This window comes from Erithacus rubecula (assembly GCF_903797595.1).
Source record: "Erithacus rubecula genome assembly, chromosome: 24".
NCBI classification, from domain to species: Eukaryota; Metazoa; Chordata; class Aves; order Passeriformes; family Muscicapidae; genus Erithacus; species Erithacus rubecula.
In genome coordinates, this window is record NC_136676.1 from 4,564,052 (window position 1) to 4,589,134 (window position 25,083).

General features: G+C 47.4%; 1 protein-coding gene across 7 annotated transcripts in view; it reads right to left on the reverse strand.

The window, feature by feature from the left end:
- PRDM16 (PR/SET domain 16) overlaps nucleotides 1–25,083 on the reverse strand; it is a 286,505-nt gene that overhangs the window by 12,866 nt on the left and 248,556 nt on the right. For 6 of the 7 annotated variants that reach the window (XM_079325962.1, XM_079325959.1, XM_079325964.1 and 3 more), the window contains 7 exons: nucleotides 23,294–23,492; nucleotides 17,765–17,912; nucleotides 16,474–16,627; nucleotides 11,484–12,885; nucleotides 7,981–8,068; nucleotides 4,121–4,290; nucleotides 2,135–2,212 (listed from right to left, as the gene is read on the reverse strand). In XM_079325962.1, the coding sequence (XP_079182088.1) occupies nucleotides 2,135–2,212; nucleotides 4,121–4,290; nucleotides 7,981–8,068; nucleotides 11,484–12,885; nucleotides 16,474–16,627; nucleotides 17,765–17,912; nucleotides 23,294–23,492 (2,239 nt within the window). The remainder of the gene's footprint in view (nucleotides 1–2,134; nucleotides 2,213–4,120; nucleotides 4,291–7,980; nucleotides 8,069–11,483; nucleotides 12,886–16,473; nucleotides 16,628–17,764; nucleotides 17,913–23,293; nucleotides 23,493–25,083) is intronic. The other variant, XM_079325960.1, reaches the window with a different exon arrangement.

A 25,083-nucleotide genomic window follows, 5' to 3' on the forward strand; every position in this document is an offset into this window, starting at 1 on the left:
ACGTGTTGCATTTCACTGTAGGGCACAGGGGCTTGAAGTGTTTTCAAATAATTTGATTTTTAACAAGTGCATCATCAGGTATTTCTCACTCTTCAGAAAACATGTTGAATTTTCTCATTAAAAAAAGAATCTGCCTCCTTTTTGCTCGTGTGCTGTTAATTCCTACATTATACATAATTAGACACTTAAGAAATTTGAGTGATTTCATAGTGCCCCCCAAAAACTCCAAAAAACCCATCACTTAAACAGTGACCATCAGGAATCAAACCCAAAATACTTTATTTTCTGGTCTGCTGTCTTTAAGAACATGGTAATTAATATTTGGATTAATATTTAAATTATTATATAGGGACAGGTTAAAAAAAAATAAACTAATTAAAAGCAAAATTGCGAAGGAGACAACAGTGAACCACTGAGAAGTCAGCAGCTTCCTTTTACCTGCCTGAAGTCAGCATTAAAAAATCAAGCTCTCAAAACAAGTCTGGCTGCCAAAGCTGCAAATCTCAGTTCTCTGAGAGGAAAAGCAAATCAATGATAATTAAAGCTCGTCTGCAAACGCAGTCCCGGCTCTCCCGAGTGCTGCAACATTGTCCAGGAGTCAGACCTCTAAAAAACCCACACAGGCTATTTTCTGGGAGAAGACCAGATCAAATAAATCTTTATTTTCCTAACCTTTGTTAAGTTGCAAGTCTCCTTTTTTGGAAGAAAAGTGAACTAACGATCTCGGAATAATCGGGAGCGAGCGTTGCAGTGGACAGGGAACACACAGGGCTCGTTCTGGCATATCAAATAACACAACCCCAAACATCACAGCAGGGAATGGGTCCAAAATATATATCTGCTTTTGGGGTGGGGGGGTGTGATGGGGTGTATTTTTAATTTACCTAATGTCTACACTAAAAATGCTGGATGGAAAATGAACGTGATTCTCAGTGTAGCAGGGATTACAATGTGGGAGAGTCAATTCTTAGGTTAAACTGAGCATAAAAATGTGATGGATTTGACCACATGGCCTTTTGCTGCTCATAAATTTGTGTTTCTCTTTGTTTAATAACTGCTCCATTTGCTTTGTTGTGAACTTATGGCTGTGTATGAAACGCTGCAATATCAGCTACCCAAAATGAAATGGAATTGTTACCATTGTTTGACAACCTGCAAAACACTCCCTCACATCGTGGCAAACACAAGGCTTGATTTGCAGCAAGCTCTCAATTCATCATTCCTTCAGGTTTGCTCATTTCTGGACCTCATTCTAACAAAAAAAGGACATTTTTTTCCCCCCCAATTTTTTTTTTTTTAAGCTGCTTGTAATGCACTGGGAGAAAATGCTAGGGGGAAAGATTTCCATGAGAAATAGTTATTTATATACCTAGACACATATATTACATATATTTTCTTGTGAGTTTTTTTCAGATTTAAAGCCCTGACTTGGGCAGGAGCCACAGAACTCACAGGGCTGGGACACTGTCCCTGTGCACACTGAAGCATCAAAATCACATCACCTTGTCCCCAGCTAACAGAAAATAGCTCAGCCTTCTACCTTAAACACTCACAAACGTGGGAAACTCATTGTGAATCCTCCCTTCACAGCTGTCCTCTTAAACTCTGTGATTTAAGCTCAGACACCACCAAAATTCAGTTTAAAGGCAGGTAAATCAACTGGATCTTTTTTGCCTTTGTTTTTTTTTTTTGGTTTGTTTTTTTTTCTGATCCCCTACTTGAGGCACCTCTGATGTGCATTAAGAAAAGAAAAAGAAAAACAACAAAACCCAGCTAGCCCCAGCAGTGAAGGTCCTGGCAAGCCCTTCAAACCAGCCTGAATTTCAGAGCCATTCAGCACCTTCAGCTGTCCTTGAGATGAATGGTTAACGTGAGTGTGAAACAACACTGCAAATCAGAGCCCTCATTTGCCAGCATACATCTAAATATAAGTTAAGTGTCTATCTTCGAGCTGCCAAGCCTGATTATTTTTGGCTGGTACACATAATATACAACCCTATGAATCACTCTGTGTAATGCTCCAGGCCTGTGGTATTCTGCTGGCACAGCTTTGGAGAGGGGAGGGGGGGTGGAAATACCAGAGTGGTGAGTGAGGAGTGTTTAGGAAAGGGATTTTTGTGGGGGACAAGATCACCTGTAAGGCTGCTCCCCAGTGTGTGTCCGCAGGTGCCTCGTCAGGTTGGCTGAGCGTGGGAAGATCTTGCCACAGTACCTGGAGAGGGAGAGCCAAAAAACACCATCAGGAGAGCCCACAGCACATCCTGCACCCCTTATCTGACACTGAGCCCCAAAAATCCCTTCATGTGCTGAGGGGGGCAATGGGGAGGACAAACCCACCCCAGGGTTACTGTGCTGAGCAGCTGGGAGGGCTCAGCCTGGGGGAAAGGAAGATCAGGAAAAACCTTCTCACCCCTAAACTCCCTGACAGGAGGATGCAGCTCACAAAAAAACCTTCTCACCCCTAAACTCCCTGACAGGAGGATGCAGCTCACAAAAAAACCTTCTCACCCCTACAACTCCCTGACAGGAGGATGCAGCTCACAAAAAACCTTCTCACCCCTAAACTCCCTGACAGGAGGATGCAGCTCACAAAAAAACCTTCTCACCCCTACAACTCCCTGACAGGAGGATGCAGCTCACAAAAAACCTTCTCACCCCTACAACTCCCTGACAGGAAGGTGCAGCCAGGTGAGGACAAGCTCTGCTCCCACAAAATGAGGGACAGAACAATGGGAAACAGCCTCAAGTTGCACCAGAGGAGATTTGGGTTGGATATTTGGAAATGTTTTTTCACAGAAAGGTTCGTCAGACGTTGGAATGGGCTGCCCAGGGAGGTGGTGGAGTCACTGTCCCTGGAAGTGCTCAAAAGAAGTGTGGACATGGCACTTACAGACATGGTTTAACTACAGCATTCCTGCCTCAGAGTACAGAGGGTTTAATCACTGCCTGGGCAGATGGGCACTTGAGATGTTTCTGCATCTCCTTTATAGCCCTATTGATGTGCTCATCGTATGGAATCTGCTCTTTCATCCTTGGAATTCACAGAATTTTCTCTGGATAAAGGCTGCAGTTCTGTGCTAAGGGTTAGGAGGCAGACAAGTTGCTTAGAGCAAGGAAATTAAAAAAGGAAGGAATTTCATTCCCCAATAAATCCAGTTCACAGTAAAATCAAAAATGTATAAATAAAAATATGAATTGGGAAATAAAGACCTAAGGATGAGGGGCTGCACTTTGTGAATATGAAACCTATTGTAGAAGGAAACTATGACACACTTTTTTATTTCAGAGACCTTCAGCTGTCCTGAAGATGAACAGTCAATGTGAGTGTCCCTCAGCGATGGAAATCCAAATGTCAACTTGTGAGTGTGCATCTAAAATTTAATTTTAGTCCCTTTTGTAAGTAGAAAGCTCAAATTTCTAAATATTCAACTGAAACCCAAGCCTGCAGCTCTTGTGGCAAAGTTGAACATAAGAGACACATCAGCCAAAGTTTTCTGCAGCCAAAAAAATCCCCTCAGGAAGAGCCACCAGGAGAACCTTGAGGTGAAACTGCCACAGCAGGCAGAGGTTTATTATTAAATACCCTTGATCTGCTCCAATCTGGAGGTGGATGGGTACGTGAGGAGTTCTGTGGGTAGAACTGTTTGAAAAAGTTGTTTCCTGCATGCCATTTTTCAAAATTCAATAATTTTTCCATAGCTGAGGTTGGGACTGGCACTGGGAACGGCGGCGTTGGCCAGAGACTTGGCCTGGGGAGTTGGGCTCGCTTGAGAATCTCCAGATCCGCTCCCAAGGTTATTAAAAATTACAAAGCAAACAGAAGATGCTGATTTCCTACCAGACAAAACAAGCTATTTCAGAGGGAATTAGTCATCCCTGCTCTGCTCTGATTCCAATGCTCCCAGTTTTCCCTCCTGGTGGAGATGTCGGTGCGGGGCTGCTCTGTGCTGGTGCCCGGCGCATCTCCCCAGCTGGGATGGCACATCCTGGGTTATTCCAACACCCTGGGGTGTTTATTCCCACACCCTGGGGTGTTTATTGCCACACCCCGGGGTGTTTATTCCCACACCCTGGGGTGTTTATTCCCACACCCCAGGGTGCTCCCACAGCCCGGGCTCACCTGCAGGTGTAGCGCTCCTTGCCCTTGCGCAGGATGGGGTCGGAGAGCGTGGGTGGTGGTGATCTGAAGTTGAAGGGGTGGTGGGGAAGGGGCTGCAGGGATGAGCCAGAGTCGGCCTTCAGGGCTGCAAAGCTCTCCAGTTTCTCTGTCATGGTCTCGATGGCTGACATCTGCAAGGACAAGGAGGTGGCTCCTGTCAGAAAAGTCCCTGGGGAGGGCAGGGTCTGCACGAAACACCAGCTTTGGTTGGGCAAAGATGATGTTGGCTGTCTTGGAAGCTGGAGGCACAGTGGGAGATGGAGTCACTGAATCCAGCCAGGGAAGAGGAGTAGTGTGTTGGTCATGGAGAAGGCAGGAAAGGCACAAATGGCAAAGCCAGGCATTTAGGAACCAGAAATGAGAACCTGTTCACTTTCTGCAGTGCTTTATGCACTTCTCATCAATAATTATCTCAGAATACACCTGAGGCATCCATTTTTACTGGGGTTACACTGAAACTGAACACTGTGGTCAGATGCCTGAGGTAGAATTCAGTACCCAAGCCCTAACCAAAGTCTTGGGAAGAGGGAATCTGATGTCCCCTACAGCATCCCAGGGCTTGGAGGGACAGGGCAGTGAGTGCTGGGTGGGCAGGCAGGGACACAACCCCTGAAGAGGGGAACAGGGACATTTTGGGCCCAAAGCAGGAGAATCCTGGCCAAAGTGGAGTGTGAGGGATGTGTGCTGGCTGCTCAGGGAGCTGAGAGAGGAAAGGCTGAGGGTGAAGGGGTGAAGAGGGAGCAGCTGGGAAGAGGAGGAGTTGGGATCAGGCTCAGGATGGAGTGGGTCCACAGGGAGCTTGCCTGGTTAAGAGGCCAACACTTAAATTATGGGTAGGAAAGGTTCAGCAGCTCCTAAAGGTGATGGAAGGATGGGTGGGAGATGGCTGAGTTTCCTGGAGTGAAAGGGAGCTCCAGCCAAAGACCTGGATGTGAGCAGTGGCTGGGTGAGTTATGGTCAGGAGGGTCAACACCTACACATCCCTTTGGGATGGGAGCAGCTGGCATGCAGGCCTGGAGCTGGGACACCAAGCAGAAAGTCCCTGGATGCTTTATCAGATCCAGTTTGCATGACTTGGCTGTGTTCTCACAGACACAAGATTAAACACTGCACCAGAAAGAGGGAGACAGGGAAACCCTGGAGATGCAGGAGAAGGGGGAAAGAAAAAAGGAAAGAATGAAGCTGGAATATGTGCAAAAAAAGGGGAAAAAAAGGATCTGCATAAAAATCCTGCCTAAAGAAGAACAGCACTTTTACTTTCAATGCAGCACAACAGGAAATCCAAGTCCGAGAGAGCAACGCAGCTCAGAGGACGCCCCCAACTCCTCCGACATCCAGCTTTGTGCACTCCTGAGAGCACTTTGGAGATAGCAGGGGCAGGGGAGAGGGATAAAACAAACAAGGCAGCACTGAAGCTGCCTCCTGGCTGCGCTGACAGCAGCGGGACAGGCGGGACCTGCGCAGGCAGCCGGGGCGGAAGGCAGGAGGAAGCCATACATCACCCCGAGATGCTCGATTGTACAGGAAGGGCTGACCTTTTGCACGTTTACACTTTATTAAACTGGGCTTTGGAAGAGGGGGGCAGAGTGGGGAGAGAGCCAAGATATTGTTTAAAAATATAGGGCTATGAAAAAAAAGTTGTCTTAATCACCCCCGAAGACATTGTGGAGGGCTGACAAGCATTCATAAGCTGTAAAAAAGAGGAGTAGTAACCCCCATTTCCCGATAATAGATCCACAGCCCCTTAGCTGGAGGCTCCCAGCCCATGATAAATAGTAAGTAATACTTAACACCAGCCACTTGAAAAGGTTACTTGATCATTTACAGCACCAGCTCTGCCCCAGCTGCCAGTCATGCAACAAAACCATCACGTTAAAAAGCTCTCTGGACCTTTCAGAGCCGAGCTCTCAGCCCTTTGCCGAGGTACCTGGAGCTCTCCTTTGTTGTGCCCTGTTCTTTAGGCACTTAGTCAGAGATATTTGCTGGCTTGAGAGCCGTAGGCTGGCTTTAAAATTCTAAATGCTGGCCATGGCCTCTCCAGTGGCAAAGGCACTTTTGCTATTTAGGGGAAAACTGCCTGGTTATAATAAAACAGAAAAGGGGAAGAAAAGAAACTTAACAGGTGAGGAAAGGCTTTCTATTAAGTTATCAAAAAGTTACACTGGTAATTTATGTTGTTCAGAGCTTCATTTGGAATAGACAATGTAGGAAAACTCCCAGAGAGCAAAGGAACTTCTGCCAATGACTGCATAAGAAATAAGAGCTGCCTGAAATTCATTTTGAGAGAGGAAACATCTCCTGAACGCTTTTATCACATCTTCTGGCTCCATCATAGCCCAATGAGGGCACTCTGAGAAAGCTGGGGATTAGTCACAGAGGAAAAGGCTGAGACCAGACTCGTGTCTGGAGTGAGAAAAGCCTGGGTAGAATGTGACTCTGACTGACCAGGCACAGCAACGTTGGTCCTAATGAAGAAAGCAGAAGCAGGAACCCTGAAAATGTGATTTCTTAGGAAAAGATCCAGGATCCAGAATTCTTAGCAATGCTGGATCCAAGGAATGGTCGCGGCCCCAAGGCTGCCAGAGCTCTCAGACGCAGGGTGGGATTGTCAGGGTATCCTGTGGAGGGCACAGGTTGGGCTGGATGATCCATCCAGCTCAGAATATACTGGGAGGGGATCTGGTGGTGCAAATCTCCCATGTTCTGGAACAAATGCCCCGTGTTCCTTGCTGTGTGTGACTGACTGCAGCATGGGAACGGCGCCTCTCCAGATCCAGTGATCTGGACACTGTGCTTGCCTTGTTAAAAATCAGTTATCAGGAAGCTTTGGGCTGGAGTGATTGTAAATTTGAGGCTATTCTGTGTGATAAGCTGCTAGAGATAACCAGACCTTCCAGATCTTTTCACTGCCATGGGAAGAGGACGTGGTCAGGATTTTGGGAACAATGTTAACAACCTTCCACCCAGAGCATGCTCCTGCTTGAGGTCTGAATGTTTCTCATCATCTCCTTGGGTTGCTTTGCCACGCTGGCTCCTCCCTGCTATCAGATTCTTTACAGGCAGATATCCCCACTATTCTAACTCACACAAACACAGGATGTTCCTGGCCAGCCTGTCACCATTATCCAGCCTGGATGAAGGAAAAATCAGGGGAAGTTATTAACCAAACTCTGGGGCTGGTGTGAAACAATGCAGGAACTAAGTTTAGCTGTGAAAGCAACCAGGACCCAGATTTCACAAACCTGCGAGTTATTTATCTAAGGTGGGAAACATTGTCAGGGGAGAACAATGCTTGTGAATATAAAGGAGAGCACAATGAGGACCACGGAGCTGGGATCCCAGCCTGGGCACAGCAGGAGGGATGGGGATAGCTGGGGACTGTCACACGCCTTGGGAGCAGCTGAACCCGCTGCCCGGCACTTCCACAGCTCCTCATGAGCTGGGAAATTCAGGAAGGGAGAAAATGCTGCTGCCTTGGGGCTGGGCAGTGCTTCTCCACTTTGTACCACAGCAAATGACACCCCCCAGGTGTTCCCAAAGGAAAAACCACGCAGGCATTCTGGGCTGTGGCAGGGGAGCTCAGCAGAGCCTCTGAGCTGCCCAGACCTCATCCCTGTTTTTATGCTGATGCAAAGGAAACAGCAAGGCACAACTGGCATCACCCTCAGGCTGTGAATTCAATGTGTCTGGAAGGAACTGGTGGAATGCAGTGGGGTTCCCAGTCAGGCCCTTGGATGAGGAGGAGTGACCCCAGTGTGTGCCAGCTGCACCTCAGCATCCCATCAGCTCTGACAGTGTCACTGACAGTGTCTCTGCTTTACCTGGGGGTGAAAGAGCAGCGGGGAGGGTCGCAGGTACTTCTCCTTGAGGGCACCCACGGGGTCTGTCACCTTCCGCTTCTCCACCCTGCTGGACAACAACACAGAGGGTTACATACCTCACAGGGACCCCCTCACAGCCACCTGTGCTGAATCACACACAGGGTTATTCTCTTGCTCACACCAATGTCCTCCACCCCCTTATCCCGGACACTGCAGATTCTGATGCATAATTACCCCATAGAAAGCACTGGAAACACCAGGAACACAAATCCCCTCCTTTGGGCAGTATTGTTTTAGCCTTCAGGCTGATGACTAAGAAAATGTTTTGCTCCTGCTCTGCTGCAGTGGTTTATAAACCTCTGCTGTTGTGAAATGTCATGGAAAACCCTGCCTTCAGAGCAAAACTGTCTGAGCAGGAGAAGCTCTAGGGTCCACAGCAGGCAGCCCTGCATGGAAAAAAAATTGTCTTTGAGAGTTTGCATTTATCTGAAGAGTTAACACTGGGCCAGACTTTGCAGCCCCAAGCGTGCTGAAATCATTAGGTGTTTCATATTTGTTTCCTCCCTTGCAGCTGAGACATAATTTGCACTGAGTTTCTTTGGCAAGCCCGTGTGGACTACGATTTAAAAAGTGAGGGACTGGTGGGAGAATTCTGAAGTGGCTCAGAAACCCGAGTTCTTCTGATATCACCTTGGCCCATTCAAATATTTCATGTTTAAGCATCTGAGACGCAGAAATGACCCTGAAGTGAGGCTCCTATTTTTGAAAATATTGACTTTCCTTCCACAAAATATTCTACTTGCAGGGAAACGGAGGCATGGAATCATCAAAAAGACAAACTGAGATGTTCTCTAATGGAAAAAAGTGTTGAGGAAGAAACTCCAACAAACACAGATGCATCTTTAAATGGCTGGATTTGAGTCCATCCAGCTAAACCAGCAGAAATCCAAGAGTAAGAGTGATTTTAACTACATTAGTCCAGCATAAATTGAGAGCAAATTATTTTAGCTGCATTTCATCTGATTGGTGTGTGGATCAAATTACCAAAGAGTTTAAAGAAGAGCCCTGCCGAGTGCAGCCAGCGAACTGTGCTTAATCTGCATTTAATTCTTCTTTGGTAGAGGGAAAGAGAAGAGCTGGGTTGGAATCAGTCAGAATTAGGGTGCTTTGGAAGGTACGTGCTTTTAACCAAAGGATAAATAAAAAGTTGCTCCCTCTGACCAGCCCAGCTTTGCTCTCCTTGAGGTGGAGAAATTCCTAAGGGATCCCTGATCCCATCAGAGCCCTGCCTGCTCCACGTCTGTAAAATCTGGTGGGCTGACAGCATTTCCCCAGCTCTGCCATCTCCCAGCCCCAGGGATGGAACACAAGGTCTGAATGTCCCCGTCAGAGCCAAATTCCGCAGGATTAAGCCGATGGTTTCAGCCCAGTGCCTGAGAACGTCACCCCCACGGGCTGAGCTAAAAACTGCCCCCATTTCAGACTGTCTGGCCGCATTAAATTATATCAGCAGCAGAAAATGTCAAGGATTTAAGTGGCCTTTGGGAGAAAAAAACGAGGGAGCCAAATGATGTGAGAGAGTCTGATAAAGGGAAGTTTAGAAACAAAATATTTCCATATTTTTCAAGCTGGGACTTGGAAGCTGGGCTGTTTCGCTCATTACATCAGAAGTCTGATTCGCAAGCAACGCCACCGCTGACTTTCTATTTTAACACATGACTAAAACTATGTGCATCCCATGGAATGCAACCAACGATGGCCCATCCTTCACTTCCATCTGTCTTCTGGGCCTTCACGGTTTTCCCGAGGCCGCTGTTTTAATTGGCAGTGCTTTTCCCAAGCCGTGTTATTTCAGCATTCCTGCTGAGAGTGCCCAGAGGTGGCAGGACCCTACATGGTTTTTTTTCTGCCTTTCTATCCTGTTTATTGATTTTTTTTCCCCCACCAGGAGTGCTTTTTATGAACACCATGCTTGATTTTTCCAGGACATGGCAGCGGTGGGTGCCAGGCAGGACACAGGGCATGGGAGGTGTCCCCATCTCAGATGTCACCGTGTGGGCACGCAGTGGCACGTCACCCCTGTGAGCTGGCAGAGCCAGAGATGCTTGTTCAGCCAGCACTGAGGGCTCACTAATCCTCATCCCAGCCGACAGCTCCTTGGCCTGGCCAGACACTGACATCACTTTTTCCCACAGTTATCAGCCCTGCGACAGCGGCCGGCGGTGACATCTGGGCTGTCGTGGAGTGCCCATCCCACCGTCACACCACGGTGACTCTGAGGCTTTCCATGCCAGGGACACGGCAGATCCTGCAGGGGAACTGCCATTAACCTTCCAGCAGGCTGGGCACGGCAAGGATCACCACGCATTCAGCACATGGAATGCAAGGACAAAGAATTCACCTCCACAAACTGAATCCTGGAGCTCTCCAGGCCAAGAACATGTATCCACATCAATGCTGTGGAGCATTTAGGCATGGTAGTGGCTAATTTAGGTGTGTTAATGTCCAAATCAAGCTAGTTCAGGATGCACCTTATGACCAGACTTTGTTAAAACCAAACATGCCATATCCACCTCACCCAAAGGCAACGCCTGGATAGGTAACACACAAATTTACTGTCACCCTCACCACAAAGTTAGAATAGTTTTCCTTTGGGAACAGGTTTTATAAAAAGCATTCAAACAACAAAAGGCCCAAGTCTTCCCTTTTCTCTTCCTCCTGAACTGATTCCTTCTGGAAGTTTAGCTGACATTTGGATAACTTCACCCAGCCTGCTCTACACACGCCTTCCATGTTCAGCTCATTCTGACGTAACCCATCAGGCCCTCCTCAGAACCATCTGTTCAAGTGACACCAGAAAGGCCTTGTTATCTCCCAAGAAAGATAAATCTGTGAGAAATGTATCTGGGAGAGATCTGGGTAGTAACACGCTACCATGTGTTTACACAGTACTTGTTACTCCAAGAGTAACATGTTTCGGCAGGTTGGGTCTGTACCAGCAGCTCCTCCGAATGGAAAAAATCCCCAAGAAAAGGCATTAGAAGGGAAAATGGAGGGAGTGAGGAAGAAAGGTGAAGTGGCTCACAAAAGGCCCTCAAGCCAGGCAGTGGGAGAGCTGCATTTCCAGGCTCCCAGGGCTCCTGACTCATTCCCAAGCCATGAGAGCCCAGGGCTCCCAGGCAATCTGAACTCTGCATTCTTATCGAATCAAACCTCTGGAATTTCTCCAGCAGAAGTGCCATCTTAGCGATGGCTCGTGGGAGAGTCCTTAAATAGGTCAAGTTTCCTCTTTATCAAAACAAGGATGTGTTCTTAACACACTGATTATGAGGGCTCCTTGCAATTACTCAGCCCTCTCCATTCAGGAAATTCAATGTGTGGAGCGGTACAAACAACAACAGGAGATGTTCACTGTTCTTCCCAACCAACCTGCATCCTCCCCTGCCTCAGGGTGTGGAAAAGGAGCTGGTTAGGGAAAGGCTTAAGGCAGGGTATGTTAATACCTGTAGATGGGGTCCATGAAAAAGGGCGATGGCTTAGCGTAGTGCAGGGAAGGCTGCTGAGGCAGCTGGGACTGGGAAATCTTAGGTAAGACCTCACTTGCCATCAGCTTCCTCTCCCCATAAATGTGGTTTTTCCGTGGCTCTCTCCCTCCGTTCTGGCTGGCTCGGATGCGGTTGCCAATGCTCAGATCCAGTGGCTGCTCCTCCCCTGAGGACGGGGCTGGCAGCACCTTGGGGGGAGGCAGGATTGGCTTAATCTCTTTTGGCTTCGTGGTGAGATCGAAGGGGGACTCCGAGCTGGTGCCACCGACTTTGTGGAGGTCCCTGGGTGACTTTGGTTCTGCCTTGACCAGCAAGTTGTGATTGAGGGTCCGCTCCGTGAAGGGGTAGAGGGAGTGGGGGAAATTGGGGAGGAACTGGAAAGGGAACATGGAATGGTAAGGGAGCGAACCCATCTTTTTCTCCTGCATCCCCATAAAGCCAGGCCCAAAATACTTCTCTGCGATGGAGGCGATGGCTTTAATAGAGTCATTGGCTGCCCCCGTGGTGGGCAGCAGGTGCTCCTCGGGGGGAGGAAAGAAGGAATGCTGAGAATAGAAGAGAGGGATCTCGCTCGTGGTGTTGGTGGAACTCGCAGACACCGAGCTGCTGACGAAATCTGGCTTGGTCTCCATCTGTTTGCTCTTGTCTTTCGTTTTGTCCCTGTCACTCTCCGCGTCGCTGTCCAGGTCAGAGCCGGTGCCAGTCGTGGTGTCCAGATCCGTGCCAGTGGTTGTATTGACATCCTCAAAGTCACTGCCATCAGACATGTCACTGTTCCTGGCTTTTAGCTTCTCCAGGTAGGAGTTTTCCAAGCTGCTTTCGCATTTCTCCTCTCCTGAAGGCTGCTGGTTGCTGTTGCTCACTGCGGAGATCAGCGGCAGCGCCGGGTTCCCCAGGGGGCTGGGCAGCTTCGCGTCCGGAGTGTGGTTCAGGGGACTTTTGAGCAATTGTGTGGGTGGTAACAAAGGAGGCCTGGGGTACAGAGAAGGCGGAAAAATCCCCGGGAACCCCGGGGTGAGGGCGGGGAAGGCTGGAGGAGCCGGCGAGAAGGGGAGCCCGCCGGGATGCGGGCGGGATGGGAAATACTCATTAAAACCCAGGCTGGCGTGGTTGAGGTTGGGAGAGGGCTTGGATTTGTCCATCATGGAGGTGGGCGTGAGGGGGAGGCCGGGGGCGAAGATACCGGCGGGGCTGTAATGGTTCTTGCCCTCGCAGAAGCGCCGGTGCTTGTTGAGGGAGGAGGTAGTGCTGAACATCTGCCCGCAGTCCTTGCACTTGATCTGCGTGCGGCAGTCCGCGTGCATCCGCTTGTGGCGGCACAGGTTGGAGAACTGCGTGTAGGATTTGTGACAGACCTCACCTAAAGCGTCAACAGGAGCCAACAACAAAAAAAGCGATATGAAATTAACGGGAAAACGGCAGGGATTCGCCGTGGCACCCGCCCCCGCATCGCCCCGGCCCTGCGGAGAGCAGGGGAGCAGCACCACCCTGCCCTTGGGGGAAACCCATCCTGGAGAAACTCGAGAGAAGCAGCTCCACAGAAATCAGAGGGGATCTGCTACCTCTGCTCAAAGTTGGGGGAGTTTTCGGGACAGATAATCATGGAATCACAGAATGGTTTAGTTGGGAGGGACATCAAGCCCATCTCATCCCAATCCCTGCCATGAGCTCTTTCCACCATCCCAGTCTGCTCCAAGCCCTGCCCAGCCTGGCCATGGACACTTCCAGGGATCCAGGGGCAGCCACAGCTGCTCTGTGCCACGGCCTCCCCACTCTCACAATCCAACTTAAATTCCCCCTCTTTCAGTTTCGATGCATTTCCCCTTGTCCTGTCTCTCCTCTCCAGCTTCCCTGTAGCCCCTTCAGATCCTGGAAGGTGCTGTGAGATCTCCAGGCTGAGCAGCCCCAAATCTCCCAAATCAGCTCAGTTCCACAGGGAAGATGCTCCAATCCCCTCAGAATGTCTTTGCCCTAATCATACATTTTTAATGATAACATCTATTTATCCCAGCTCATCTGCTTCCCGTTAGTCCTAGCGTGGCAGGAAGCATTGGGGGCTGGAGGGAGAAGAACTTTGCCTCATTTAATCAAACCTGCCCTTCCTTAATGCCCTCAGTGGTACATAACCCCTCCGGGGGGATGCTCTATAAATCCCCTGTCAGCCTGGTTTCTGCCAGGGCTGGCATCTCTTTTTTTAATCCATTAAATCAGTCCAACACCCCTGCCCCACTAACTGAAGCCACATCAGCGTTTCCTTTAACGACCTGTAAATACCAAGTTTTCAAAACATGGATTTTTATGACCCCTTTTCACCTCCTGACTTTGCTGCTGTGGAAGAAACAGGGCAAATTGAGACAGAAATCCCACCCAAACTTTTCTATACATCAAAACACCGTGACTTTTTATTATCTGGTGCCTCTTTCAACATGGGAATAAATGTGGTGGTGAATTAACACGATCCTTGCCCCAGGGAACTGCTGTTATCACCCTTTTGTGAGCAGGGAAACTGAGACAAAGCAGAGGAAGGACATTGTTTGGGGTTGGACAGGCAAGGACACGAATTCAGGTTCTGACACTCCAGCTCAGGGACTGCTCAGTGCTCCTTCCTTCCTCCCAGCTTTACTGATCAGTGCATGTGAGCACGATTTTCCCTGTATTTTCTATTAAATATTCCCTAAATCTTTAGGATTTACTTCAGTGCTTGAATATCGAATGACTGGTGGGAGAATATTTCACTAGCAGCTCTGAAAATATAATAATATAGTAAATTACAGTTGAAATATAAATCAGAGATGGATAAAATTTAATGAATTCGACATTTCAGTTCAGATGAGCATCCCAAAATCCAAAGGAGTGTCTGAAGGCTCTGGTTTCTGACTGCACAGTAAATTTAGGCTGCACTGTCTGTCCCCAGAACTTTTCATTGTTGGGCCCTGACACAGCCCAGAGCTGCAGGGAAACAAAAACAACACGAAAAAGTCAACACAAGAGTTTGGATGGTTAAGCCAATCCTAATTTTTGGCAATCACACTTTAAAATCTCGAATCAGGTCTCCCCAACTCCTCTTAGTGCACACAAAGAATTTTATGGCTGTTGCAAGTATTATTATACCTTAGACTTGCAAAGAAATGGTTTATTTGGCTTTTTTTCTTACACAATATCCTAACAGAGTTCTTAAAGGAAGCATTACTGAATTTATTTTCCATGAAAATTCAGCACTACTGAACTTTATTTCTATGATAGTCTCTTAAATACAACTATCTCTGTTTTTTTTTCCAAGGGAATCAGTAATCACCATCCCTGGAATTGCTCAAAAAACCTGTGAATGTGGCACAAAGGAACGTGGTTTAGTGGTGAACACAGCAGTAAAGGGCTGGACTTGATGATCTGGGGGCTTTTCCAGCTGTAACCATTCTATGATTCCAGGATTTTTCCATTTTTCACCCCAGGAATTTTTGCTAGATATGTAAATACTGAACAAAATTCCCTAAAGAGAAGTGTTAGAGCTCTGAGTTCTCCCATCATCCTTCTAAAATAAGGAAAAGTGGAAATAAGGAAAATTTCTGTTAAATCTCCAGTTATCCAATGATTCAGTAATTCCACGTGGAACAGCCTCTCTTCCCTCCTGATTTCTGCAGTTATAAACTTACAGGTTTGGGGTCTTTTGAAAGCCAAATATAATATTGCAAAAAATTAAACACAAACCACACAGGGAAACAAAAGAACAGGGAAAAAAAAAAAAAAAAAAAAAAGAACCAACTTCCTGGTGAATCCTGCCATGTGGATTTGGAGTTGTTAATGGATTCCACATTGGTGGACAAAACAACCTGACAGTCTGACCAGGCAGGATCCCTCTGCAGTTGTTCCACACACTGATTTGCTCTGACAACTCCCTAATTCTGATGAGGTGAGAGTGAGGAGATTATGAGGAGAAATCCCTCATCTCCCTGCAGCAATCTTGGGAATCAAATTATTCCTTTCATGTGCCCAGTGAAAGATTGCAGCAAAATGAGCGAGAGGAGCATTTCTGCTTCCTGTGCTGACACCCAGCTGATTATCTCAGGACACTGATTATCCTGGGACATTAATGAAATGAGTCTCCCAGGATATTCCTGCATGCTGTTCCCATTATTCCAACAGGGAAAAAAAGGCAGGAGTGGGTTCAGTGGCTTCCCTATGTAACATCAAAGCCTGGAATCAAACCCAGATCCCAGCCCGTGCCTGAGCAACATGTTCTGAAGTGTCAGGAAGTGATCCCTAAAGTTCCTGGAGCTTTGTTGTGACACCATCCACCTCCCTGCACAGTTATCCAAACCCAATGGGTGCTGTGTCAATTAAAAAAATATACAGCCCTGGGAATGACAAGGACTGAGATGGGTGGCTCTCCAGGGAAAATGCCCTTCTGGAAATATCCCACCAAAAAGAGCACTGAGGACACAGTTCATCTGCTGTTTATTTGGCTCCCAGCATTATCTAGATGAAACATGCAGTAAATAAAAAAAGAAAAAAAAAATTCTTTTTAAAAAACACCTTCTCATCTCTGTGATTATTCCAAGTTCTTTACAACAGCTCCAGGATTTGAGGCACCCCTGTAAAACATTTCGATCAGGCTGTGCCAGCTATTTATTTATGTCACCAACAGGAACATTCAAAAGCGATTAAAGCAAAAAAAAAAAAAAAAAAAAAAAAAAAAAAAAGACGAGAGAAAGAAAAGATATGAGAAAATGGCATCGCTGTGACCGCTGAGAGACTCAGCTTTTAACTTGTCAAGAAAGTCAAAAACTGCCATGAATGTTTACTGAAAAAACAGGGAGCACGCAAAAAAAAAAAAAAAAAAAATTTCATCTTGTGCTCTGAGCTATAAAATGCCAGGGGATGGGAGGGCTGGGGGCCCCTGCAGGATCCCTGCAATTACATCCCCGGGCTGGTGATGGCCGTGACAACTTACATATGAAAGGTTTGACAGTGCTGTGGATGTGCTTGTGCTGCTTGAGGCCCGAGGAGGTGGCGAAGGTCTTGCCACAGTCGGGGCAGGCGTGGGCTCGTGCCCCCACGTGCTGGGAGCGGATGTGCCGCTGGAGGTTGCTGGGGTCCGTAAACACCTGCGGGGAAAACACCTTCAGGAGGGGGGCAGCAGCTGGAGAAGGGTCTCTACATGGGAAAAGCTTGGTTTGGTAAGGTGTTCTTAGTGCTGCTCGTGGTTTGAGGAGGGAGGGGTGGATAGGTGAGAAGAGGTGATCGAAGAGATCTGTTGGTGCCTTGCCAGGCTGGGGGACCTTCTCAGGTGTGGGGTGCTCATGGTGTGACATGAGCACCTCTCTGAGTGTGTGATGCTCATGGTTTAATGGATCTGTGGCACCTCCCTGAGTGTGTGGTGTCCATGGTTTGATGGGTCTGTGGCACCTCCCTGAGTGTGTGGTGCTCATAATTTGACATGAGCACCTCTCTGAGTGTGTGATGCTCATGGTTTGACATGAGCACCTCTCTGAGTGTGTGATGCTCATGGTTTAATGGATCTGTGGCACCTCCCTGAGTGTGTGGTGCCCATGGTTTGACATGAGCACCTCTCTGAGTGTGTGATGCTCATGGCTTGACATGAGCACTTCTCTGAGTGTGTGGTGTCCATGGTTTGATGGATCTGTGGCACCTCCCTGAGTGTGTGGTGCCCATGGTTTGACATGAGCATCTCTCCAGGTGTGTGGTGCCCATGGTTTGATGGGTCTGTGGCATCTCCCTGAGTGTGTGGTGTCCATGTTTTGCTCACCCACATCTGCCCAGCACAGCCCTCACCACCACCCCAATACCCAGCTGGCCAAAGGGGAGTGGGTTGGGAGAGGGTTGAGCTTCACACCCCCAGTGGAATAATTCCCAGGACAGTGAGGACACCTCTTTACCCTGGGACAGGGACAGTGGGGTCACCTCTCCCTGATCACCCTGCTCTGGGTCAGAACAGGACACCCATCCCCTGCAGCCTGGCCCAGGTCCCATTGTCCTCCCCCATAGAAACTCTCCTGCATCCCCTTTCCAGATCTCTGCACCCACTCCTGAGTGAATCCCCCATGGACACTGTGTCCTGCACCCCAAATCCCAGTGCTCTCCCAGGTGAATCCCTTATTCCTGCACCCTTTTCCCCAAATCCCAGTGCTCTCCCAGGTGAATCCCCCATTCCTGCACCCTTTTCCCCAAATCCCAGTGCCCTGCCAGGCAAGCCCCCCATGGACACTGTGTCCTCACTGTACCTTAACACAGTTTTCACATTCAAACCGTTTCCCACTGTCGTGAGACATTTGGTGCCGAATCAGGTTGGATTTCCAGTTGAAAGCCTTGGGACACTGGTCACACTTGTACTCCCTCTCCTCGGTGTGGATCACCATGTGCTGCTCCAGGCTGGCAAAGAGAGACAGGCTGACTCAGAGCACCCACAGCAGGGCTGAGGCAGGTCTGAGAGCAGAGAGGTGACAGAGATGGTGACAGAGATGGTGACACAACCAGATGTAGGGCCTGGGGGGTTCCAGTGGTGCCTCAGAGCAGGAAGGGACCAGCTCATAAATTGTGAGAGGGGCAGTGACACCCAAATACCATTTAAGATTTTGGACATTTACAGATACACTGTTCTGCCTCTAAATGACACTGTTTTATGCTATTTCTTATTAATACCTGAGTCCATCCTCAAGGGCAAAAAGAAAAGTGAACTCAGCTCTGACCCTGCAGGTTCTTGAGGGGAAAAATGGGCACTTTGTGACCAAAACTTCAGTGGCATCCCCCTGGGGAAAGAAAAGATATTTGTTGCTGCTGAGACTCTCACGTGTCCATTTTCACGGGCACCTGGCCTGTGGTTTCCCAGAACACAGGGACTCACCATTGGGGAGAAACATGATCAGGTGCAAACACGTTTCACTTCTAAATGTCAGACATCTCTGATTACTTCACTCAGCAATTTCACCTTCTGCCAACTGGCAGCGTCTCCAGGCTGGGGGATGATGACAATCCCAAGGGCTGCTGGCACAGGGCCACAGCAGGGATGGCACACGGGGCTCCAGTGCCCTGGGAAACCTGCACCTCCTGCTCAGGGATTCTGCACTTCTCAGACATTAAACCTGCATCTCTCAGGCCTTAAAACATGCATCTCTCAGACATTAAACCTGCACCTCCTGCTCAGGGATTCTGCACTTCTCAGACATTAAACCTGCATCTCTCAGGCCTTAAAACATGCATCTCTCAGACATTAAACCTGCACCTCCTGCTCAGGGATCCTGCACTTCTCAGACATTAAACCTGCATCTCTCAGGCCTTAAAACATGCATCTCTCAGACATTAAACCTGCATCTCTCAGGCCTTAAAACATGCCTCTCTCAGACATTAAACCTGCACCTCCTGCTCAGGGATCCTGCACCTCTCAGACATTAAACCTGCACCTCCTGCCCAGGGATCCTGCACTTCTCAGGCCTTAAACCTGCATCTCTCAGACATTAAACCCTGCATCCCTCAGGCCTTAAACCTGCACCTCTCAGGCCTTAAAACATGCATCTCTCAGACATTAAATCCTGCATCTCTCAAGTCTTAAACCTGCACCTCTCAGGCATTAAATTCTGTATCCCTCAAGTCTTAAACCCTGCATCTCCCAGACATTAAATCCTGCATCCCTCAGGCCTTAAACCTGCATCTCTCAGGCCTTAAAACATGCATCTCTCAGACATTAAATCCTGCACCTCTCAGGCCTTAAATCCTGCACCTCTCAGGCATTAAACCTGCACCTCTCAGACATTAAACACTGCATCCCTCAGGCCTTAAACCCTGTATCTCTCAGGCCTTAAGCCCTGCACCTCTCAGACATTAAACTCTGCACCTCTCAGACATTAAATCCCGCATCTCTCAGCCCTTAAATCCTGCACCTCTGAGGCCAAAAATCCTGCACCTCCCTGCCCAGGGATCCTGCACCTCTCAGGCCTTAAACCTGCATCTCTCAGACATTAAACCCTGCATCTCTCAGACATTAAATCCTGCATCTCTCAGGCCAAAAATCCTGCACCTCCCTGCACCTCTCATGCTGGGAATCCTGCACTTCTCAGACAGAAATCCTGTTTCTCTCAGGGCTTAAATTCTGCACATCTTAGCCAGAAATCCAGCATGTCTCAGTCTTGGAATCCTGCACATCTCAGGCTGGAAATCCTGCACATCTCAGACCAGGAATCCAGTTCCTTTCAGATCAGGAATCCTGCACCTCTCAGACAGGAATTCTCCATATCTGATGCCAGGAATCCTGCACGTCCTGAGCCAAGAATCCTGTTCCTCTCAGGCTGGGAATCCTCCACCTCTCAGCCAGAAAATCTGCACATTTTAGGAGTTAAATCCTGCACCTCTATGGCCAGGAATCCTGCACATCTCAGACCAGGAATTCTGCACATCTCAGACCAAGAATTCTGCACATTTCAGACCAGCAATTCTGCACATCTCAGACCAGCAATTCTGCACCTCTCAGGCCAGCCCTGAGAAGCAAGGGAAGGAAATCTGCATCCTTTGCTTCCTTTAGGGCAGATTAACACGAGATACAAACACTACTCTTACTGTGAATTCTAAAAAAAACCCAGCTCACATGGAATCTGCTCCTGCCTGGCATATTAAACCATTCCTACAGAACCTTAAAGCATGGCTGTATTTTTACAGAAACATTAAAGCTGAACACTACTGGAAAATCCAGTCTTCATTAAATGCCATAGGAAGATGCTCCTTGGGCATTTCCAGACAGCAGAGGGATTCAGGATCCCAGGAATTGTGTCAGCTTTTGGTCACTCAACACCCAAAACTCCTTCAGCCCTGATCCCAAGCACATAATTCATATTCATGGGCATGCCCCTCATAAACTGCCAACCCACTCATTTGAAAGCAGCAATATTCATTTTGCTCAAGAAACGGTGCTCTTAAAACGACCAGATTTTTAACACACACAAAGTAACACAAGTCTTTCATATCCAAAAATACTCTCCTGTTAACTGTGATTTATGAGTTTATTTTGAGCAAACATGGTCAAGCTAATATGCTGTTTAGAGGCAAGTACCTACTGGGATTAGCAAAACATTTATTTATTTAGTCAGCTGCTAAATGCTCAATTTCAGGTCCCTAGTGGCATCCTTGATTTCATCTGTATTAACTTTGAAAAATTCTAAGACCATCCAGGCACTCTGAATGGGTTTATTTTGTGTTTTAGAGACTTTAAACTTGGCAGATTGATGGGGGAGAGACTGATGTGAACATTTCCTCCCCACCAATCCACCAGCATGTCAAAGGCTAACTTGCTTTTCCTTTATTAAAAAAAAAAAATTAAAAAAAAAAATTTAAAAATCAACTTGATATTACTTATCCCAAAATATTGGGTCAAAAAGGCAAAAAACTCAAGGCTATAGTGCCAGTTCAGGAATACACAAAAGGTAGAAACAGTATACAACACATACATTTCAAAAGGGTATTTCCTAGTTAATATAAAAATTATAGAGTGCTGGATGCCAAAGAGGAGGGAGCTCCTGACAGTGATGGATAAAAGAATTGGAATTTTTACTAAAATCCATAATATTGAACACATTTAAAGGAAGTTTTCCTTGTCTTGTCAGGTAAACAAATGAAGAAAATTGCAGCCTCCTATTTCTAATGAGAGTACCCAATGTAGAGACACGAGGTGAGGGGTAAAGAAACCACACTGGGCTAAGAGAATCCCATACAGGAATCCCAGGATCCATCCCAGATTCCACCCAAGCTCTTTTCCATGCAGATACAGGGAATTCTCTGTAGCCTCCACCTTTCTCTGCATTTTTAAAATAGATTTTTTCCCCCCTTCACTTCCTCACCCAGATCAAAGAGCTGAAAGCATCAATGTAATTAAGTTCAAAGTGACAAAAGCAGGTTTTTAAATGTTAAAGTGAAGTGAAACAGCCCTTACAGGGGTTTTAACCTCCAGGTTTTTGCTCTGCTCAGGCAGAGCCAGACAGGGGATTGCCATTTCTCACAGTTTTATAACAAATCTTGTGGTGCATGGGGTTTGTTCACCCAAGAAGGCAAAAGAAATGAGTAAGTGAGAACTTCAGCCTCCGGTAAACACAGAAAACTCTGCTTTTATAGAATTTTATAAAGGCTTTTATCAAGGCTTAGGATGCAAATAAACACAAACTTAAAGTGATTAAAAAAAACCCCTCAACTTTTAAAGCTGGCTCCTAATATTTAACTATTTGAGTCTCACTTTGCCAGTGAATTAGGGAGCTCAAAGATCACTGCATTAAAGCTGCATTTCATTACTACCACATTCTGCTTTAAAAATTCAGATTTTCAGTTAAAACCTGAGTTAAAATACTTTCCCTTTTAAAGAGAAGTTTAATTCTTGTCTAGAATTGCTGTGTAATTGCAATAACTGAATAATTGCTGTAAATTTAAAAATGAGCTACAGAATATCCAATCTTTTTTTTCCTTTTCATATTACTCTTGCAGGAGTGTTTGGTGGAACCAAAGAAAATTAAAAATTTGTTGGGAATAGAATTTTAAAATTGTCCCGGCCAGATGAGTTCTTAGGGCATCAACACCTCTTTAAACCCGCTCATCTCAAATGGCCAAGAGCTAAATTTAAAAGATGCCTTCATGCACATTTTGACTAAACCAATATTGGTGTTTTTTTCCCTCCAGAACAGAGCAGATGGTGGAAAGATCCCACCCAGTTCTCTCAGAAAAGAACCTGAAACTTCCCACCAACAACTCTTGGGTGCTTCTACCAACAGGCAATGAAATTATCAGTTTACAAAATCAAGGTGGAATAAAACACTGCCCAACAGCACAGAGGGTCCCAAAGTGAATATTCCTAAACCTTGTGGGGGAAGGAAAGGTTTCTGTGGAAAAAGGAAAGGCTGATCCCAAAAGAACATTCTGAAATGTTATGGAGAAAGGAAAGGTGTCTATGGGGAAAGGAAAGGTTTACTCCAAAAAGAACATTGCTAAAGCCTATGGAGGAAGGAAAGGTTTTTATGGAAGAAGGAAATGTTTCTATGGAGGAAGGAAAGGTTTCTATTGAGAAAAGAGGTTTCTGTAGAAGAAGGAAAGGTGTCAATGGAAGAAGGAAGGGTTTCTGTGGAAGAAGGAGAGGTTTTTATGGAGGAAGGAAAAATTTCTATGGAGAAAGGAAAGGTTTCTGTGGAAGAAGAAAAGGTTTCTGTAGAAGAAGGAAAGGTGTCTATGGAAGAAGGAAGGGTGTTTATGGAAGAAGGAAAGGTTTCTATGGAGGAAGGAAAGGTTTCTATGGAGGAAGGAAAGGTTTCTATGGAAGAAGGAAGGGTGTTTATGGAAGAAGGAAAGGTGTCTATGGAGGAAGGAAAGGTTTCTATGGAGGAAGGAAAGGTTTCTATGGAGGAAGGAAAGGTGTCTATGGAGGAAGGAAAGGTGTCAATGGAGGAAGGAAAGGTTTCTATGGAAGAAGGAAGGGTGTTTATGGAAGAAGGAAAGGTTTCTATGGAGGAAGGAAAGGTGTCTATGGAGGAAGGAAAGGTTTCTATGGAGGAAGGAAGGGTGTTTATGGAGGAAGGAAAGGTTTCTATGGAGGAAGGAAAGGTTTCTATGGAAGAAGGAAGGGTGTTTATGGAAGAAGGAAAGGTTTCTATGGAGGAAGGAAAGGTTTCTATGGAGGAAGGAAAGGTGTCTATGGAGGAAGGAAAGGTTGAAGCTTCCATTCCTCCCCATCACCCCCTTTGCCCGCACACGGAGCGGAGGCCAGCGGAGCTCTGGCTGTCCGTGGGTACCTGTATTTGTTGGGGAACATCCTCTCACAGTCCTTGCACTCGTAGGCCTGTCCATCCCCCAGCCCCTCCTGCTTGATGTCGTGGCTGAGGCTCTCGTACAGGGCCCCCTCGGCGCTGCAGCCGTACTTCTTGTGGCGCCGCAGCTCCAGCTTGGACTGGAACAGCTCATCGCACTCCTCGCAGCGGAACGAGGGATCTTCTGCAACACACACAGCAGCCCGAGGTCAGCCCTGCCCCAGGGGCACAGCCAGCACGGGCTGCTGCACCCTGAGAGGAGCAGAGCTCCCCCAGCCCAGCAAACAGACAAACAGAGAGAGAATTTGCAAGTGTGAGAGGAGACAACCCAAGGGAGGCCGTGCCAGCAGCTGCTTTCACTTTAAGCATTAAGAGAGGAAAAAAAATAATTAGATCACACAACTAGAGGAGATCTTGTTTTCTTTGTGTCTTAGCCTCTGCTGAGATGGAGAGACCTGCAGGGGTTGGGAGACACACAAAATTCTGGGCTCGTTCTGGAGCGCTGCGCTTGCCTGCGAGGAGAGGGTTTGAAATTATGAATGAGCTTCCCTCAGAAAGTGATGCCAGGGAAAAAGGAACAAGCCAGACTCATACAAACACAGATAGTGAGAAAAGCAAACTGCCACAGCACAAACCTGGAGAAGCTTCTTTCTAAGAAACTGCCTGTCTAATGTTCTCCTCTCAGTTTTCCACTGCAGGAGCTCTGGGCTCCATCAGCCCGAGGAGTCCCAGCCCAGAGCACCATGGAAGGAAAAGCAGGGAGCCAAAGGCTTTGTTGCTGCTCTCTTTGCTTTTTTCTTTTTATTTAGATATATTTTTCTTAAGTTCTAATGCACATAATAAATTACTGTAGTCAAGGTCAAACAAATTAAAAAGAGGGCAGCTATTATTAAGTTTACAAGGCAGCATCCTGACCATGGTGCCAAGCCAAACAATCAGCTCAGAGCTGTAAATTTTCCAGGAGAAGGAGCTCTGTGAGGGAGTTGGGATAGCTCAGGGTTTCTCCACCCTGGAACAGAAGCTTTCCAGCCCCCCTCTGAGTCACTGGAGCCGTGTTTCCCTGTCCTCCCCTACCCTCTTCCTCCACACTCTGCTCCTCTGCCTGCTTCTCTTTTTCTGATAACTTCCCTCCCAAAAGGAGCAGCCTGTGGGGAGTGATTTAACTCCGAGGGAGGATTGGGAATATTCTGAGAGCTGCAGCCAGGGGTGATGCTGTGCTGGAGCTGATCCATCCCCTGCTCCGGGGACAGGGGATTTTGGGGTGGGATGTGGCCACACTCAGAACAAAATCTTCAACCCCTGAGCAAATCTCTGCTGTAAAATCTCCCCTTGTACTTATTTACACCAAATTTTGCACAACTGCAAACACTCAGGCTGAGCTTTAAGGCCTGGAATGGTGTTTTATATAAATCAGGGTTAAGGTCCCAGAGGCTGCAGCAGCAGCAATGTGGGCAGAGGAAACCCTCTGCACACCTACACGGAAAGTATTGACATGGGAAAAGTCTAACCCAGCTGAAAAAGAAAGTATCACCAAAACACAGCCAGCACAGCCTTGCTGGGCATCCCAGCAGCTCCCCAGGGCTCCCTGAGCCACCACAGCAGCTGCACAACACAGGGGTGCAAGGAAAAATAAAATCCAGCAGGTCAGCAAAGGGATTTTGGCTAAAAAAAAGAAGACCCGAGGGAAGAAAATAGCCAACTGTTCTCATTTTGAGGGTTCACACACTCTGAAATTGCTGGCAGCAGCCTCACCACGAGGGGGGTCAGGCCCTGCT